Genomic DNA, 16,245 nt, shown 5'->3' on the forward strand with positions numbered 1-16,245 from the left:
CGGTCGCGATGGGCTGAGGGTCTGCCTCTGCCCAGCTCGGCCCTGGCGTTGCGGCCAAATCATCGGCCATCTCAATTTCTCCTTGCGCCGCAGCAGCCTCACACAGCAAAGGGTCGCCACCCGACAGGTTAGCCTGGCGAGCTAACCTGCGGCGGAGTAGTTTGCGTGGGAAAGCCGCGCAGTGGATACAGTCTTGTGCGGGTGTCAAGGCAGCCTGAGCGTGAGATAAACCCAGGCATGCCGCACACACGGGGTGTGTATCCCAGGCAGAAATCTTCTTGCCGCAAGGACCAAGTTTTGCAACTTCGTTGGCCGTCGTAGCCATGGTTAGCTAGAGGGTTGCGCACGTTAGCGAGACTGACACAGAGTGCGGAGAATATTGCTATTCCTCGCTAACGTGGGGTGAAAAGTGTTGCTACTTTTCTACAGGTATTGCTACCTAATGTGTAAAAGCCGCTAGCGTCGAAGGGTATTGCTACCTGATGGTGAGCTAGAGGTACCTTTATTAGCAAAGTGTTGCTACTTCGCTTTCGGAAAGTATTGCTACTTGGCACCAGCACTAGCTACAGAACAGTATTGCTACTGCTTGTATGCTAGTGGACAACTGAAAAGCTGGGAACAAAGCGCCCGGCGACCGAGTTGTTCACTCGAATCTGTGGACAGTTTAGCTTTAGCACCCAATAGCACAGTTGTCTACAGGCTTCTGTGAGAAGCGAGAAGAGGTTTTTGAATGACATCTGACGCTATGTCAGCCTATTATATAGGGAGGCACTGGCCACCTAGCCAGCCTGTAAGGGCTGGTCACGCAGGAGGCGTTCCCATAGTGAGACACGAAGCGAATGCTATGAAAGAGAACTACAAGAACAACATAAATATGGAGAAAACTAACCTAACATGCAGGGTGACAGGAGACAGCAGCACTGCAGACATGAGGACAGGCAGACAGTTCAGGCTGTGTGAGAGTCAAGTTCACTCCTATATATGACCTCCTATCGCAGAATGCGTTACTGTGACAACGCAGGCTTTGTGCTTTGAAGTGTGGTGATTGGTGACGTCATTGGAACGGCCTGTGTTCTTACGTCACACTAGCCCGGATAAATTTGAAAAAGGCGTTTTTGTCTAAAAACGCTCCGTGTCCAAACTACCGTTTTCACAGAGTTGTGCGTCCACATTGAAACTGCCTAAAACGCTTACGTTCCAGTACTGCGCATGCGTGAAACGCAAGGTGACTCGACCTGCCTCATTTCTGTCTGCCGTTTATTTACTTTCCGGCTCTTTGAAACATCGCGGCAAAAAGTTCGAGGAAAAGCGACGAGTTTTTTTAAATGGACTAACAATGAGGTGGAGTTGTTGCTGCGAGTAATACAAAAGTACAAAGTTGCAAAAGCGATTGAGAATTAAAGAATTTGAAGAAAAGCTATCTGGAGCATGTACAAACTGATATTAATCTTTAACGGGCTGTCACAATTTATCACATGATTGCATCACTTGACTAGGCTATGTCCCCATGTATGGGTATTTTTGAAAACGTAGATTTTTCTATGCGTTTGTACCTTTCGTCCACACGTTTCGGCCACTGAAAACGGAGAGTTTTAAAAATTCCTGCCTGGGTGGAGATTTTCAAGAACTCCGTTTTTGCGTTTACTATGGACAAGGAAAACGGAGAAAACGCAGGGTCAAAGGTGTGCAGTCACACTGTGCGCCAAGTTATTGTTTCGGTGAAATTAATTTCTACAATGGCGGACTTAGACAAAATACTGTTAATTTTACTCTCTGTAGTGTTTAAATGCTTACATACACAGACAGTTACAGTCCCTCCATACATAGGACTCACTTCTGCTTCTTTGCGCCGCCATCTTTGTTTACCCTTTCCCGCCCAGGCGTCTAGACATCTGATTGGACAACATTTCTACACGGTTAGGAATATATCGCCACCTGTTGCTTTGGCATGCTCCTGGCAGCATTTTCCTTCGTTTTTGGTGTTGAGGTGTGGATGGGATTTTTTAAAACAAAACGAAAAATCTCAGTTTTCAGAAATACCCGTGTACGTGTGGACGTAGTCTACAATGTATCATTGTTTTTAAAAAGGCTCCAGTTCACTTTCCACAATGCTACGCGAAAACGGCGTCAAATGTATACGCTTTGGAGAGCGTTTTCAAAACGCTGCGCTTTCCTTGACCGAAAACGGTTAGTTATGTCTATAACTTCTGTTCCCTGAAGGAGAGGAACGAGGTACAACACATAAGTATGGGATATCACGCCCTCGCGTGTCCTGGCTGAAGAAACCTTTATTCACGCCTTTACGGCAGATGACGTGTGATGACACGCGCAAGGCCCCGCCCGCACATATAGCCGCTGCCATCACCGTCATCCCTCAGTTCGATAGCCGCTCTTCACCGAGCCAACTGCTCAGTGGGGCCACCCTGTGTTGTACCTCGTTCCTCTCCTTCAGGGAACAGAAGTTATAGACATAACTAACCGTTCCCTTTCAGTCGATTCACTCGGTACAACACATAAGTATGGGACCTATATACACGCCCCGCAGAGCAGCCACCGAACCGGAACGGGACCACCACATCCTTAGTGAGTGGTAGACCCAGCAGAAAGGACAGCATGAGCCACCGAAGGGGCTGTAACGTCCAACCGATAAAACCGCACAAAAGTGTGCGGCGACGCCCAATTAGCCGCTGCACAAATATCAGCCACAGGCACCCCTCTAAAAAGAGCCCATGAGGTCGCCATCCCCCTGGTGGAATGAGCTCCCACCCCGTGGGGCAACGCAAAACCTCCGGTGCTGTATGCCAGCGAGATAGCTTCTACAATCCAGTGGGACAGCCTCTGTCTGGACAGAGCTCTACCTCTATTCGGATTAGCGAAGCAGACAAACAACTGGTCACACAAACGCACATCCCGAGTGCGCTCAATGTAGGTGCGTAGCGCACGCACCGGACAAAGAGAATGCACCCTCCTCTGTTCCTCAGATTCAAAAGGAGGGGAGCAAAAGCTCAGCAACTCAAACTCCATTGAACTATAAGATGCAGGCATGACCTTGGGAAGATAGGCGGCATTCGGACGCAATACGACCTTGCGGCCATCAGGAGAAAACTGTGTGCAGGCAGGATGCACAGACAGCGCATGAAGGTCCCCCACTCGCTTCGCCGAGGCCAAAGCGAGAAGTAATGCGGTCTTATACGAAAGAAGTTTCATATCTACCGACTCAACGGGTTCAAACGGAGGGCCACAAAGGGCCTCCAGCACCAAAGACAAGTCCCAAGCCGGGACACTGGACTTAAGCACGGGCCTCAGCCGGCGAACCCCTTTCAGAAAACGCACGGCGAGGGGATGCGCACCTGGTGTCACCCCGTCAAAACCGATATGACAAGCAGATATAGCCGCTAAATAAACCTTGATCGTCGAAAACGAAAGGCCTTTATCCAACAGCTCCTGCAGGAATGTCAAAACATCCACAATAGAGCACTGAAATGGGAGAGTGTGGCGGTCCTGGCACCATCGCTCGAAGGCTCGCCATTTGTAAGCGTACAAGCCTCTAGTAGACGAGGCCCTGGCGCTCTGAATCGTCGCTACCACACTAGGTGGCAGACCCTTAGCAACCAAGTTTAACCTCTCAGCAGGTAAGCATGAAGGTGCCACAGATCCGGGCGCGGATGAAACACTTCCCCCCCCGCCTGAGAGAGGAGATCCCTGCGGAGAGGAAGCTGCCAAGGACTTGCTGCAAGCAGGCTGATTATTTCTGCATACCACGACTTCGCGGGCCACCAAGGGGCCACCAGGATCAGAGAGAGGGAATGCCGACGCACCCTCTCCAGAATTGGAGATATCATTTCCACTGGGGGAAATGCATACAGGAGCACGTCTGGCCATTGGTGCGCTAGCGCGTCCAAGCCCAAGGGTGCATCGTGGTCGATTATGGAGAAGTACAGGGGGCAGTGAGCATTCACCCTGGAAGCAAAAAGATCTATTTGCGCCTCGCCAAATAGATCCCAAATCTGAGCCACTATTGAAGGGTGTAACCTCCATTCTCTCACCAGAGGACCCCCCCTGGAGAGAAGGTCCGGCCCCAGGTTCAGGTGGCCCGGGACATGGGTGGCTCTTAGAGTCAGAAAATGAACACTGCACCATAACAGCAGAGAGCGAGACAGCTGCAACAGGGGAAGAGAGCGTGTTCCTCCCTGCCTGTTTATATAAGACACCACTGTTGAATTGTCCGTCCTGACTAAGACATGCTGGCCCTGCAGGACTGGACGGAAACGCTTTAGAGCTAAGAACACTGCTAACAGCTCTAAGTGGTTGATGTGCAGCTGGCGCTGAGCCGCGGACCAGATCCCTCTCACTGACGCACCCTCGCACAGCGCTCCCCACCCACTTAGGGAAGCATCTGTGGACACCACCTTGCGAAACAACACCCTCCCAATCCGAGAGCCCTGGTGCAGTAGCCCGGGCTCCCTCCAAGGACGGAGAGCTAGCATGCAAGACGCAGTTACCGGCAGCCTCCTCCGGAGGTGACGCGAAGCACACAAACGGTGAGAGAGAGTCCAGCGTTGAAACGCTCTCATTTTCAACAGCCCAAGCGGCACTACGGCGATCATAGATGCCATCATGCCCAACAAGCGCAATATCGTCTGGAAACGCAGTCTGCGTCCCAGCTGAAATTGAGCGAGGCAGCGATGAAACGCGGCCACTCTGTGCTCTGACAACCGTGCGCGGCTGGAAAGAGAGCATATTTCCAGACCGAGAAAAGCGATCTGTTGACCTGGGATTAGCGAGCTCTTCTGAAAGTTCACAGAGAACCCCAGTGTCTGAATGTGTGACAGAACCCGCGACAGCTGCGTCTCCGCCTGTTCTCTGGAGCAAGCCACGAGAGCCCAGTCGTCCAGGTAGGCCAAGATGCGGATGCCCCTCTTCCTGAGGGGCGCTAGCGCTGCCTCGGCACATTTCGTAAAGGTGCGGGGAGCGAGCGACAGCCCGAACGGCAGCACTAGGTATTCGTAGGCTACGCCCTCGAATGCAAACCTCAGAAACTGCCTGTGTTTCGGGTGTATAGCGACATGAAAATAAGCATCTGTTAGATCGATTGTCGCAAACCAATCTCCCGGGCCGACTGCACTCAGGAGCTGTCTGAGTGTTAGCATCTTGAACCTGTACGTTCGCAGGTACGTGTTCAAGACTCGCAGGTCGAGGATGGGACGAAGCCCTCCCCCTTTCTTCGGAATGACAAAATAACGGCTGTACCAACCTTTGTCCGTCTCCGAAGCGGGGACCACCCGTATTGCTCTCTTCTGTAATAGCGCCTGTATTTCCTCTCTGAGTACCAAGGCTGCCTCGGGGTTGACAATCGTGTTCACGACTCTTTGGAAACGAGGCGGCTTGACCCGGAACTGCAACCGGTAACCCATGGCAACGGTTTGCAGCACCCACGGAGAGGGGGCGCAAGCGCGCCACTGAGGGAAGTGAGCAGCCAGCCGGCTGGCCTGCAGCACTGACGGCGGGGCGCCGTCGCCCCCCAGTGTGTCTGCAGGGGACTGCATCCCCTGCCTGACCTGGCTCATTTCGCCTGCAGGTTGAGCATTTGAGATTGTTTGAGAGTAAACAACACTCTTTATTGATTGCAACATGGGAACATGTACATTTATACATTTTGTTGGGTGCACCTTTTCCGGGGCATAACAATGAAAAACAGCGGGAACACTCGATGTGGTCGCTTGAACATTCAACACATCTGAACCGTGTGCAGGGGTTATGTGCTTGGGAGACCGCGATAGGGAAGTGCAGCGCCTTCTGGGGCTGACAACCTGAACAGAACTTAAGCGGCACCTCTTGTGCGGCAACAGAGGGGTAAGAGCAGCGTCTCCCTGCTGCCGGATCCCTTCCCCACTCGCAATCACAGCTAGGAGGGCTGAGGCTTCTTCCTCCTGGGCGTCGGGTCCCGTCGGGGGCCCGGGGGAGGGCCTTTGCCCCAGGCCGACTGGCGTGGAGCTCGGGCCGGAGTACGTGCTCTCGCCGGCGGCCCTCCCACTCCAGCAGTGGGCGCCGGTCTCTTGCCAGCTGTCAGAGGAGCGGCGGGCCTGTGAGAGCTAGCAGTGGGCTTGGGCTGGGGCTGGCGTCTGGGGATGATGTCGCGCAGAGCTTCCGTCTGCTTCTTCCTCAGATCGAATCTAGCCTGAATGGCTTCAAGTGAATGTCCGAATAACCCAGCCGCAGACACTGGTGCGTCCAGATACACAGCTCTGTCTCTATCAGGGACGTCGGAGAGGGTCAGCCACAGGTGCCTCTGCGCCACCACTGTCGAAGCCATCCCTCTGCCCAGGGAGAGCGCTGCACAGCGAGACGCACGGAGGATGTAATCCGTGGTGACTCTAACCTCGTTAAGAAGAGGTGACAGCGGGCTGTCCTCCGGAACCAGCGATCCAAGCTCCGCCAGGCACATTGCTTGGTACGTCTGGAGCATGGTGACGGAGCTCATGGCTCGAGCGGTGCCGGCCTGAGCCCGATAAATCTTCTCCAGCTGCGAGGCCGAGAATCTGCAGTGCTTGGACGGCAGAGTTGCGGGGCCACCGACACCATGGTTATGGGACGGGGCCAGATAAGCAGCCAGAGACGGCTCCATAGGGGGTGGGTTAGCTAAACCAGCTCCCTCGGCGCCGTCCAATTCCATGTACTGTCCATAGCCGGGCACAGTGACGCGGGTAGACAGAGGTTTGTCCCATGACGCTGTTAGCTCGCAGAGAAAGTCTGGGAACATGGGGAGGCAGTTTTTGGCCGTTGCGGGCTCCGGTGGAAGGAAAAAACCCGCAAACCGCGACGGCTTCCGAGCTGGTGGAGGAGAGGGCCAGTCCACCTGCAGCTTCTCAGCGGCACGGCGAAACAGGGAGAAAAGAGAGGTGTCATCGTGGCCGACCGGCGCAGCAGCGGCGGCATATTGGGTCGACAATGAGCTCTCCTGCTCATCCTCCGACAAACCATGGATGTCCAGGCCGATGTCCAGCACGTCATCGTCTTCCTGGGGAGCGCTGGCGGGCTTCAACCCAGGCTGAAGCCCGTCAGCGCTCCTGCATGGTTCCGGTCCGTCATCGGCTAACCCGTCAACGTATTCCATGTGGTCAGCCCAGCTAATCGCGGGGACATCGACCTGAAAATTTTCGTCTTCGGACTCGGACGAAGCCGGGGCTCCAGACTCGGAAAGAAGAGGGTCATGCCGTGCGACAGCTGAGCGTCCCAGCACTCTTTCCACAAACGTCACCCGTCTTTCCAGGGTCGAGCGTCGGAGCTGGCGACAAAACGCACAAGCTTCGGGCTCCGTCAACGCTCTCCTAGCGTGGACGATCCCCAGGCAGACAGGGCAGGCATCGTGCTGGTCGCTGTCGTGCAAAGAGAAACCACATCCCTGAGGACAGGGGCGAACAGAAGATTTCTGCTTTGCTCGCTTCGGTTTGGAGTCCATTCCCAAAACGCAAAGCGAAACGCTGCACAAGAAAAACTTGAAAATAGCGCTCCGCGGGCAGCCTGCGCACCAGCTGGGCGGTGGAGGCTAACACCAACAGGGGCAGTTAAGCTAGGTTCAAGTTGGCAGACAACGGAGCTAACTAGCAGTAGCTAGCTAGCCCAACTCAGCAGAGGTGTTCTCAGCGAGGTGAAGAGCGTAAGAACTGAGGGATGACGGTGATGGCAGCGGCTATATGTGCGGGCGGGGCCTTGCGCGTGTCATCACACGTCATCTGCCGTAAAGGCGTGAATAAAGGTTTCTTCAGCCAGGACACGCGAGGGCGTGATATCCCATACTTATGTGTTGTACCGAGTGAATCGACTGAAAGGGAACGCTGTCTCAGTGTGGACAGAAGGCCAAAACGGAGAGAAAAAGATGCGTTTTCAAACGAAAACGCATCTGAGTGATGAGTCATGATAGCATTACAGGCTGTTCACTTTTAAGTGTGGTAATTAGAAATATTGCAAAATAAAATACACACAAATATACTGTAAGAAAAGGCTTTTATTTTTTAGTATATGCTGAATTATCAGTTTCAAAGCTACTCTACCAGAGTTTCACTAAAAAATGAAACAAAGGATAAGTTTTAACCCTTTCATCCATGAATTATGACAACCTCTCAGCGAATAGCTTCTCTAAAATCAATAGAAACCCAACATTAAGTTCAGCTGAAGGTCAAACTGCAACAAAAAACTCTTTAATCAACAGTTTACGTTAAAAACGGCTTCTTTTTTTGGAAAAAAAACAAACAAAAACGAACAGAAATCCCAGTACAGTACAGTTCCTTTGTATCGTGCTGCTGCCACCTGCTGCTCTGGGGTGGGAACAACAACACTTTGGATTTGCGTTCGTTTTCAGCAACAAATGAGTTTTACTTTTGAGGCTGCAGTTTTTAGTTATGTTTATTTGTTGGATCCCATCAGTTTTTCTTCGAAGAGCCGAAAGACTTTCAGTTACTTATGATAAACTTTTTGTCTTATACAAACAGATAAATACAGAAAAGAAAGAAGAAAGCAAAGCTTGTATTCTATTTGATTTTCAAGATATTGAACTTTATTTTTTCTATTTCACCGAGTTCTTTTTTCCATGTACTTTTTGTCCAATAATTTTTTAAAATAATCAGATTAATGTTTATTTTAAAATTAAGAATTATTTATATTTTTTATATTTGCTATATACTGAGCTGAAACATCCTGTGTAGTCATGTAACACATTATTTTAAAATAATATATTTTAAACAGGTGGATGCAGGAATTAAGAGTTAAAACAGAGTCTTGTTCCATTTAAGCTATCTTTATTTCACATTTATTTGTACACAATAAATACAGTTAAACATCCATGGGTGTGTAAATACGACGCCTGGCAGCCTCCGCATAGCCGACGCTGTAAAACGTGGGAGTTTTTACGTCCTTTAAGAAAATGAATTTCAGATTCTGACTTGATGCATAATCGAGACCAGTAAACAGGTTAACAAAAAATTCTCTAATGGAAAAGAAACTTTAGTTATTCTTTTAATACAACAGGGTAAATGCAAACTTCAAAAATAAGTTTGATTTCATTCAGATCTCAAGGAGATCAACGAGAACGCAGCGTCACGGCTGACGGATACCTCTTTTCCTCTGATCAGATTCAGCTACAGTTTAATTGTTTTTGTTTTCTTAAAATCCTAATTCTAAAAACAAAAAAGGGGAAAAAAGCTGTGCCATTACTTGCACAGATATCCATCTCTAAGCTCTCCGTAAACTATCAATACGATCGATAAGTCATATCTCAATCAAAGACACTACAATGGCTATTTACGGCTAAATAACAGGAAGTATTGATACCAATACGGCTGGTAAACAAACATCAAACAGGAAATATTGAACAAAACATCCACAATACTGAAAAGGAATAAGAAGACATCAGAAAGTGCTTCACTATAGATTTTAAACTGGACAGCTAGCAGCTCAGGATGGTTTCCTCCTTAAAAATAAAAGGCATCTTTAAACTGCACATGCTCAGTGTAAACTGTCCTCCCCAACAGCAACTGTTACTGGCATCATTAGTGTCGTAAAAACAGTTTTTTTCTGTATTATGCAACATAAAAACAAAAGAGTTAGACTGTGTGTTTGTGTGTTTAAGTGCTATGTTTCCCACTTTAAACTTTTCCTAAACATTAGAAGGGGAAAAAAAGATAAGGGATCCAAAACAATCACAGGTAAAAATTGCCACTTTTCCCTTGTTTGTGTAACCGCGAGCGGTCACGTGTGTCGGCGGAGAGGACCAGCCTCTTTTCGAGACTTTTGGTTTGCTCACAAGTGCAGCTCTGTTGCATAGACGTGAATCTGATGGTGGTAACAAAGAGCTATGACGTGAGACACAACGGGGGCGAAATCATAACTATAACATAAAAAATTCTTTCTTCAATCCATAAACGAGGAGAAATTCTGCAGCTAAGGCATCCATAACACGATCAGTTAGAAGTGATGTTTTCCGACGAGCTGAAGGAAGAACTTATCTGTTTTCTTGCAGAGACTTTAATGTGAAACCAGAGCCAGGAGGCAGTTTATCTTAAACATAATCGACTAATGAAGCCAAAAAAGAAGTGAAAACATGTGCAATACCCGTGTGGAGCACGGGCAGCCTAAAGATCGCTCAGGTGAAAACAGAGAATTGATTTATGGTTTGCTGATGATGTAATTAGCGATAATCAGACTATTTTTGCTGATTACTGCTCACAATTTCTTTGTATTTTGACTTCAAACAACATTTTTTTTTTGCGATTAAGTGTCAACAGAGATACAGAAAAGTGGTTACACCTAAAAAGCAAGGTCACTGAAGGCAGCGGTGTGGTTGTACAATGGTGCTGTAACCTTGTCCTGTCACCAGGGGGCGACGTCAAAATATCTGCTGTTGTCTTGTTGGCCCTTGGCTTACGGTGCATTCCAGATTGAGTCGGAAGTCGGAATTCCTGAGCTCCCAGTAGTAATTTTCATCAACTAGTATTTCCTTCTTGGAAAGTCAGAGCAGCCTCAACAATCCAAGATGGTGACAGAGAACATAAACATAATCTGCTCTGTCACTCACCTGTATTTGTGACTCATGATATGAGTCACACGCTAAGCACTTACCACATTCTATCAATGAACGTGCTGCAGCTAAAATAAATCCCATCTTACTTTGCTTTTCTGACTTTCCTGCTGGAATGCACAAACTCGGGAATGACGTCACTGCCAAAAAGGACCACAGACATCAGAACATTGACACAGCTGCCAGGTTGGAAAAGTGAAGCAACAAAAAAAAACTGTACTCTATTTACAGGCCACCAGGGGGCGACCCCTGCGTCTGCAAAAGACTTCTGGTCCTATAGAGGTCTCTGGGACCTCTGTGAACAGTTCCCTGATGTGTTCAAGGGTTCAGTTTCTCATTTCAGAACACAGCTGAAATTATCAAGACTCACTGAAGGGGTGTGAAATGTGTCTAAATCTAGGGAACAGAGGCCTGATCGACGATATGTTCTGCAGACTCGTGTCTTTGTTCGTAAACAGAAAAATGAAGGTAAAACACAAACGCTTCCTTCAGTTTGACCTCTCAAAGGTCAAGGTCAGTCCAGTCTAACATGTTTTACTTTAACATGAAACGCTGCTTTGACCGAGTCTCAAACAACAGAAAATCCAGGGTCTGCTCATCAGCTAACGACTCTGTTTTATGCTGTCGGTGTGTTAAATATCATGAAACGCCTCATTCAGTCAGCTGCATGTTCTTTAGAACCAAACTGGCTGCTCGAACTGATGAATGATACCACACTGAGCTCTCTGCAAGGGAACGAATGAGCTCGACTCCCTAAAATATCAGCCAGCGAGTCCAAACACACTGATTTTTACTAACGGATAAAATGATGTTAACTTTTCTATCAACTTCTTTTGCTCGTTATCACCTTATTAACTGTTCGGGGGTGAGAATGAAGCCTTGTACAAACTCTGGGTAAAGTAGTGTTGAGAAACAAGAACACTGAACGGGAAGTTAAAAGAAAAAGGCGCAGCGGTGTTCCTTCTCCGAGTGGGGGGGCTTCTTCCGTCTCCAGGCGTCTTCAGGAGTTTTTAAGTTTCCTTGGGTTTCCTTTGGGAGTGTTTTTACGAGTCCCTGCTCGAGGGGGTGCCGCCTTCACACCAGTGTGATCTCAACCTCCTCTCGCCGCTTCACCTGCCCGCGAGGATGCTGCTTCGGGGGCGGAGGTGCGGCACGTACCTGTAAAAATCCACCGGCTCAGTTAAAATGAAGATAAAAAAAGTCTGCTGCCGTTTACGTCACCACAGAAGGTTTTACTCACGGGTCGGATGGTGCCACCGCCGCTCTCCGGGTATTTGGGGGGTTGGGGGGAGCTTTGTGCTGGACCTGAAGAGGGAAGAAAAGGCAGATTATTATTCACACCGGCCTTTTTTCTTACAGATAACCACTCACAGACAAACCAGAGATTCTTACTGTGAAAGGGGCTTTTGTGTGGAGCCGGCGGCGTTCTGTGGTGTCCGTTGTGATAGGAGGGTGGTCGGCCAATGGGAGAGGCTGTGGCGCTGCAGGGACTCGACACTGGAGAGGACACGGTAGGGGTCTGAAGGGGGCTGCTGTGGAGAGGTCCCGGCTGGAAGGGACCACGAGGGGAGCGGTCGCACTGAGAGAGTGTGGACGGGGAAGCCTTCAACACAAACAGTGGACAGGTGTGCAAACTTTAATATTTTATATAAAATAAGAAGAAATAAATTATTTAACAACACAGGACTTAGTGTCATAAATAAGTTGCTACAGTAGATTCGTACTGCGCTGATGTAGAGGCAGCTGATCCAGGGGGGGGGACACAGTGTGTGTGCGTTCAACCAGAAGAACTTTAATTGTGTAGAACATGAAATTTAGCGGCTAAGTCAGCGTGAGCCTACCTGTGCGCTGCCGTCTCTTTGCCCATCTCCATTCTCGCTGGTCACGGTGAGATCCTCCACAAGAACTGCGGGGAACACACCAACAACGCCGTTAAACTCGCCCTCCCAGAAGCCATCGTCCTCGTGGGTCTCTCTGCTGAGGATGCGGATGATGGCGCCTTCTGGGAACGACAGCTCATCTTCCGTTTGTCCCGCGTAGTCGTACAAAGCCTTTGCGAATGAAACTGCAACACAGACAGTGGCAACGAGGGTATTAAACAAAGCAGGAAATCAAAACTCCGATATTATCTGGTGGAGGCGGATCTCACCACTGGAGTCTCCGTTGACGGAGCCGGTTGGGAGTTCGGTTTCAGGTTCGGTGGAGTTGCTGGAGGAATGGGATCGGGCGTCCAGCGCGGCCAGCGACTGCAGCATGCTCAGCAGGCTGTTGGAGGAGGGCAGCTGCAGGTATTTCTCCGGGACGTAGCCCACCTGTCCGCTACGGTTTCTGGCCTGGAAACACAGACAATGCACACAGACGATGACAACAGCCAAAAATGTTTCAACAGGAAAACTCCTACTGAGAAAAAATAAAGTCAGATGTAAAGAGTAGGGCTGTAACAATATCACTGCATCGTCGCCAGAATTTAATAACAGCCACAAAGAGAATAATAGGAGAGCTTTTGTTCTCTCTTCCTGAATTAACGAGAAATCTAAAATCCTAAACAAGCCTCTGCTGAATTCATGAAGCTTGATTTCATGAACACCGGTGGCCTCCCCTCCCGCTGCTTACTTATTTTCATTCAGATTGAAAACACTCAGAGGTATTGGGATCTCTTTTGGGGCATGCTGTGGGGAATCACAGCACTAAAACAGATCTATATAAATGATATTGCTCACATTTTTATGTATGATTATATTCATTAAAATAAATACCCCATTAAAACACTATATCTGTATATGAAAAGATAATCACCTAAGTAAATATACATAAAATATTGGCTCAACACGTGGAACATTTGCACAATGGCTCACAGGAAAGCCAGACTTACACAATAAACAAAAGTAAAACAGCAACAATGCACAATGTTCCTTCAGGGAAATGATCTGAAAACAACCACACACAAAGTACACAATGACTACACACCAGCAGCTCTGCAGAGGCGTTTATAAAAGAATGACTTCACACAATGATGGGAGCATCCACAGCTGACATTTCTACATTTAAGTATACACCACTGACCACCCGAAAAATGTCCTCAAAGACTTCTCAAATTTTCTCCCAAAGGTCCAGGAGCAACTTTGTAACAGTCTGTGACAAACAAAGTGAAAATGATAACTAAGTAGCTGGGAGATCATGAAATTAACATTTTATATCCATGACCAGGTCACTCCGCAGATCTAAAACTGATCAAGAGTCCACGAACCGCTGTTAAAAAGCAGAAGCTGACAAACTGTGATCGAACCGGAGCGCTGCTGAGGCAGGATTGGATCACCATCAATCAGGATTTGGCCCAGATTTTCAGTAGCTGCACTTAAGGTATGAATTTAAAAACTGCCTCATTCATGAATTATTGCATTCACAAACTTGGGTGCCATGCCCGCCCACCTGCCTGCCCGGCTGGGTGACGAGAATCTCCCATCAGCCCTTTACGGCTGTGAGGCCAAAAAAAGAAGCAGAGAACTGTGTATTTGTACATTTTTTGATTTGTCTTTATGTTCAGCAGAGCTTCTACCACCCAGGCCAACCTGACCTGCCTCAATGCACCGCACGCATTTTAGTTGAATTATTCTAATTCCTGAAGCCACATCAGACCAACTGATCCCAGAGAAACACTAAAACGTCCAGTAGATAGTCTGTACCGGTGCGAGTTCTTATATAAACTGAAACTAAATGTTTGTCAAACAGTCTAAGAGCCAGAGAGTGAACTAATACACAAAACAACCAACCCTCAAACAGGAGAGTGCTTCTGCTACACAACTGTGTTTGTGTTATTATTGTACCTTGACCCAGTCCTCCATGTCGCCATCATCGATGACCTCCAAGATTTCCTGCTCCTCGATGGTCAGCTCGTCCGGCTGAGAAGCCTGCAGACAGACAAACACGTTAATTCAAATTAAAGCTGCGATGTAACAGTTTAACCATCTTCATTTCACCCGTGATGTATATTTTTCAAATACCGCCACACTGGTGAACGGACAAAAATGCTCACTGTGGCTTCAATAACATCAGCCAGAACGCTGAAGAAAACACTGAGACCATGCCTGCATTAATACCACACTTTACTCAGGACTCAGTTAATATAAAACAACTGATACTCCAAAGCAGCACAAAACTCAGACTTACAGTAGAATTTCTGTACAAATTCAGAGAGCAGGTGTTTTAAACCTGGACACAGAATCATTAGTGCCACAAAGTTTGGGAAAGTAAATCTAAATGGGGGTTAAACACGACTGGAACTGATTAAAAACAGCCAAAACAAAAAGTGGCTTTACTTCAAAATCAGAATTATAATTGGTGACATGTTAAAGATCCACGTCCAATCCAAATATTTAAATCATGTGTGGAGAGGTTAACCGTATTTACATCTTAATAGATTTTATGACAACATCCATCCAGCAGGGATGGAGGAAATCCCAGCCAGCTTTGTAGGCTAACACAGTGAGCATCCACATTATAATGCACCACACAGACGGCAGACTTCAACCACACTTTCAGAAAATATAACAGGAATGAGTCTCCAGCTGTCTGCGTCAGTAACAGAAGCTTTAATCTAACAAGTTTGTATTTTAATGAAGGAGGAACCTGGAGAGAACCACAGAGGCACAGGAGAACATGACAAGACACTTAAAAAGATTTAAATATTAATCATATAATTACCAGAAAATATGGTTAAACCTACAGAATCTTAAAAATACTTCTCCTTTCACTTCCAGCTGTTTTATGTATTCTGCATGAAAATGAGGTTTACAGAGGACAGAAAGTGTAACTCTGCAAGTCACTGTTCTTCTAAAAACACATTTTTTGTGGCTCCTGAATCTTCATCCATCAATATCCAGCTACGCCAGCTTCCTGCATTTTCTAATAATGACTGCTTCTGTAACTCCCAACACGCACTCCCCGTGCCTCGAGCTCGAGGCAAGGCCGGCCTCTACACGTATTTTAACGAGTTATGAATACAGAAAGCGCAGAGATGCTGCAACAGCAATCAAACAGTGTTTTTTTCCAGAGCAGCGACACTGATTGTTTAGAAGACTAAACTCAAGACTCGACTCGCTGCAAACACATGAGGCTTTGTAGATGTCACCATTTCTCTGGACACTGACCGACTCATCGGCTACGACCCTGCTTAAGCGTGTGTCGTTACCTTGTAGGAGTAGAGCACTTTGCAGGTGAGTGGATAGTTTTTCAAGGTGCTGGAGGGGCTGGAGCTGCTGTCATCCAACACTTCACCGCTGTCCTCCATCTCCTCTTCATCCTCTCGCTCCAAATCTGCTGTTACCTACGGATGTTAGACCGACATCTGCGTTTAGGGCACAAATCTACAGCGCATATACTTCAAAACTACAGCACTGTGGAATTGGAGTTTTCATCTTACGGAGAGTGAAGGATCGTGGGTACTGAGGTTGTTCCAGCGCTCGTTCTCCAGCTCCTCCATCACCTGGTTCATCGCACTCTTCAGCCACGTTTCAACCGGGACTCCCGCCTCCCTTAGCAGGTCCAGCCGGGCCTCGGCTTTCGCTTTCACCGTCTAGCAGCAAAAAAAAAATAAAGGTGAGTTAAAGACCACCAGACTTTCACAACCCACTGACAAGCCCCCCACCCCCCAAAGAATAAAGAAAACACAATGA

General features: G+C 48.0%; 1 protein-coding gene across 1 annotated transcript in view; it reads right to left on the reverse strand.

The window, feature by feature from the left end:
• Positions 1 to 8,775: 8,775 nt before the first annotated feature.
• Positions 8,776 to 16,245, reverse strand: part of LOC147321158 (F-BAR and double SH3 domains protein 2-like) — a 45,588-nt gene continuing 38,118 nt past the window's right edge. The window contains exons 13-20 of the mRNA XM_086309457.1: positions 15,993 to 16,145; positions 15,762 to 15,896; positions 14,398 to 14,481; positions 12,723 to 12,906; positions 12,415 to 12,638; positions 11,966 to 12,176; positions 11,814 to 11,878; positions 8,776 to 11,731 (exon numbers count right to left, since the gene is read on the reverse strand). Coding sequence (XP_086165583.1) covers positions 11,648 to 11,731; positions 11,814 to 11,878; positions 11,966 to 12,176; positions 12,415 to 12,638; positions 12,723 to 12,906; positions 14,398 to 14,481; positions 15,762 to 15,896; positions 15,993 to 16,145 — 1,140 coding nt within the window. The 3' untranslated portion in view covers positions 8,776 to 11,647. The remainder of the gene's footprint in view (positions 11,732 to 11,813; positions 11,879 to 11,965; positions 12,177 to 12,414; positions 12,639 to 12,722; positions 12,907 to 14,397; positions 14,482 to 15,761; positions 15,897 to 15,992; positions 16,146 to 16,245) is intronic.

The sequence above is a fragment of the Aulonocara sp. 'chitande type north' Nkhata Bay genome, linkage group LG10 (assembly GCF_057382095.1).
Source record: "Aulonocara sp. 'chitande type north' Nkhata Bay isolate Kocher_YH1m ecotype deep benthic linkage group LG10, A_spYH_male_GT1.1, whole genome shotgun sequence".
In the NCBI taxonomy this organism is placed as follows: domain Eukaryota; kingdom Metazoa; phylum Chordata; class Actinopteri; order Cichliformes; family Cichlidae; genus Aulonocara; species Aulonocara sp. 'chitande type north' Nkhata Bay.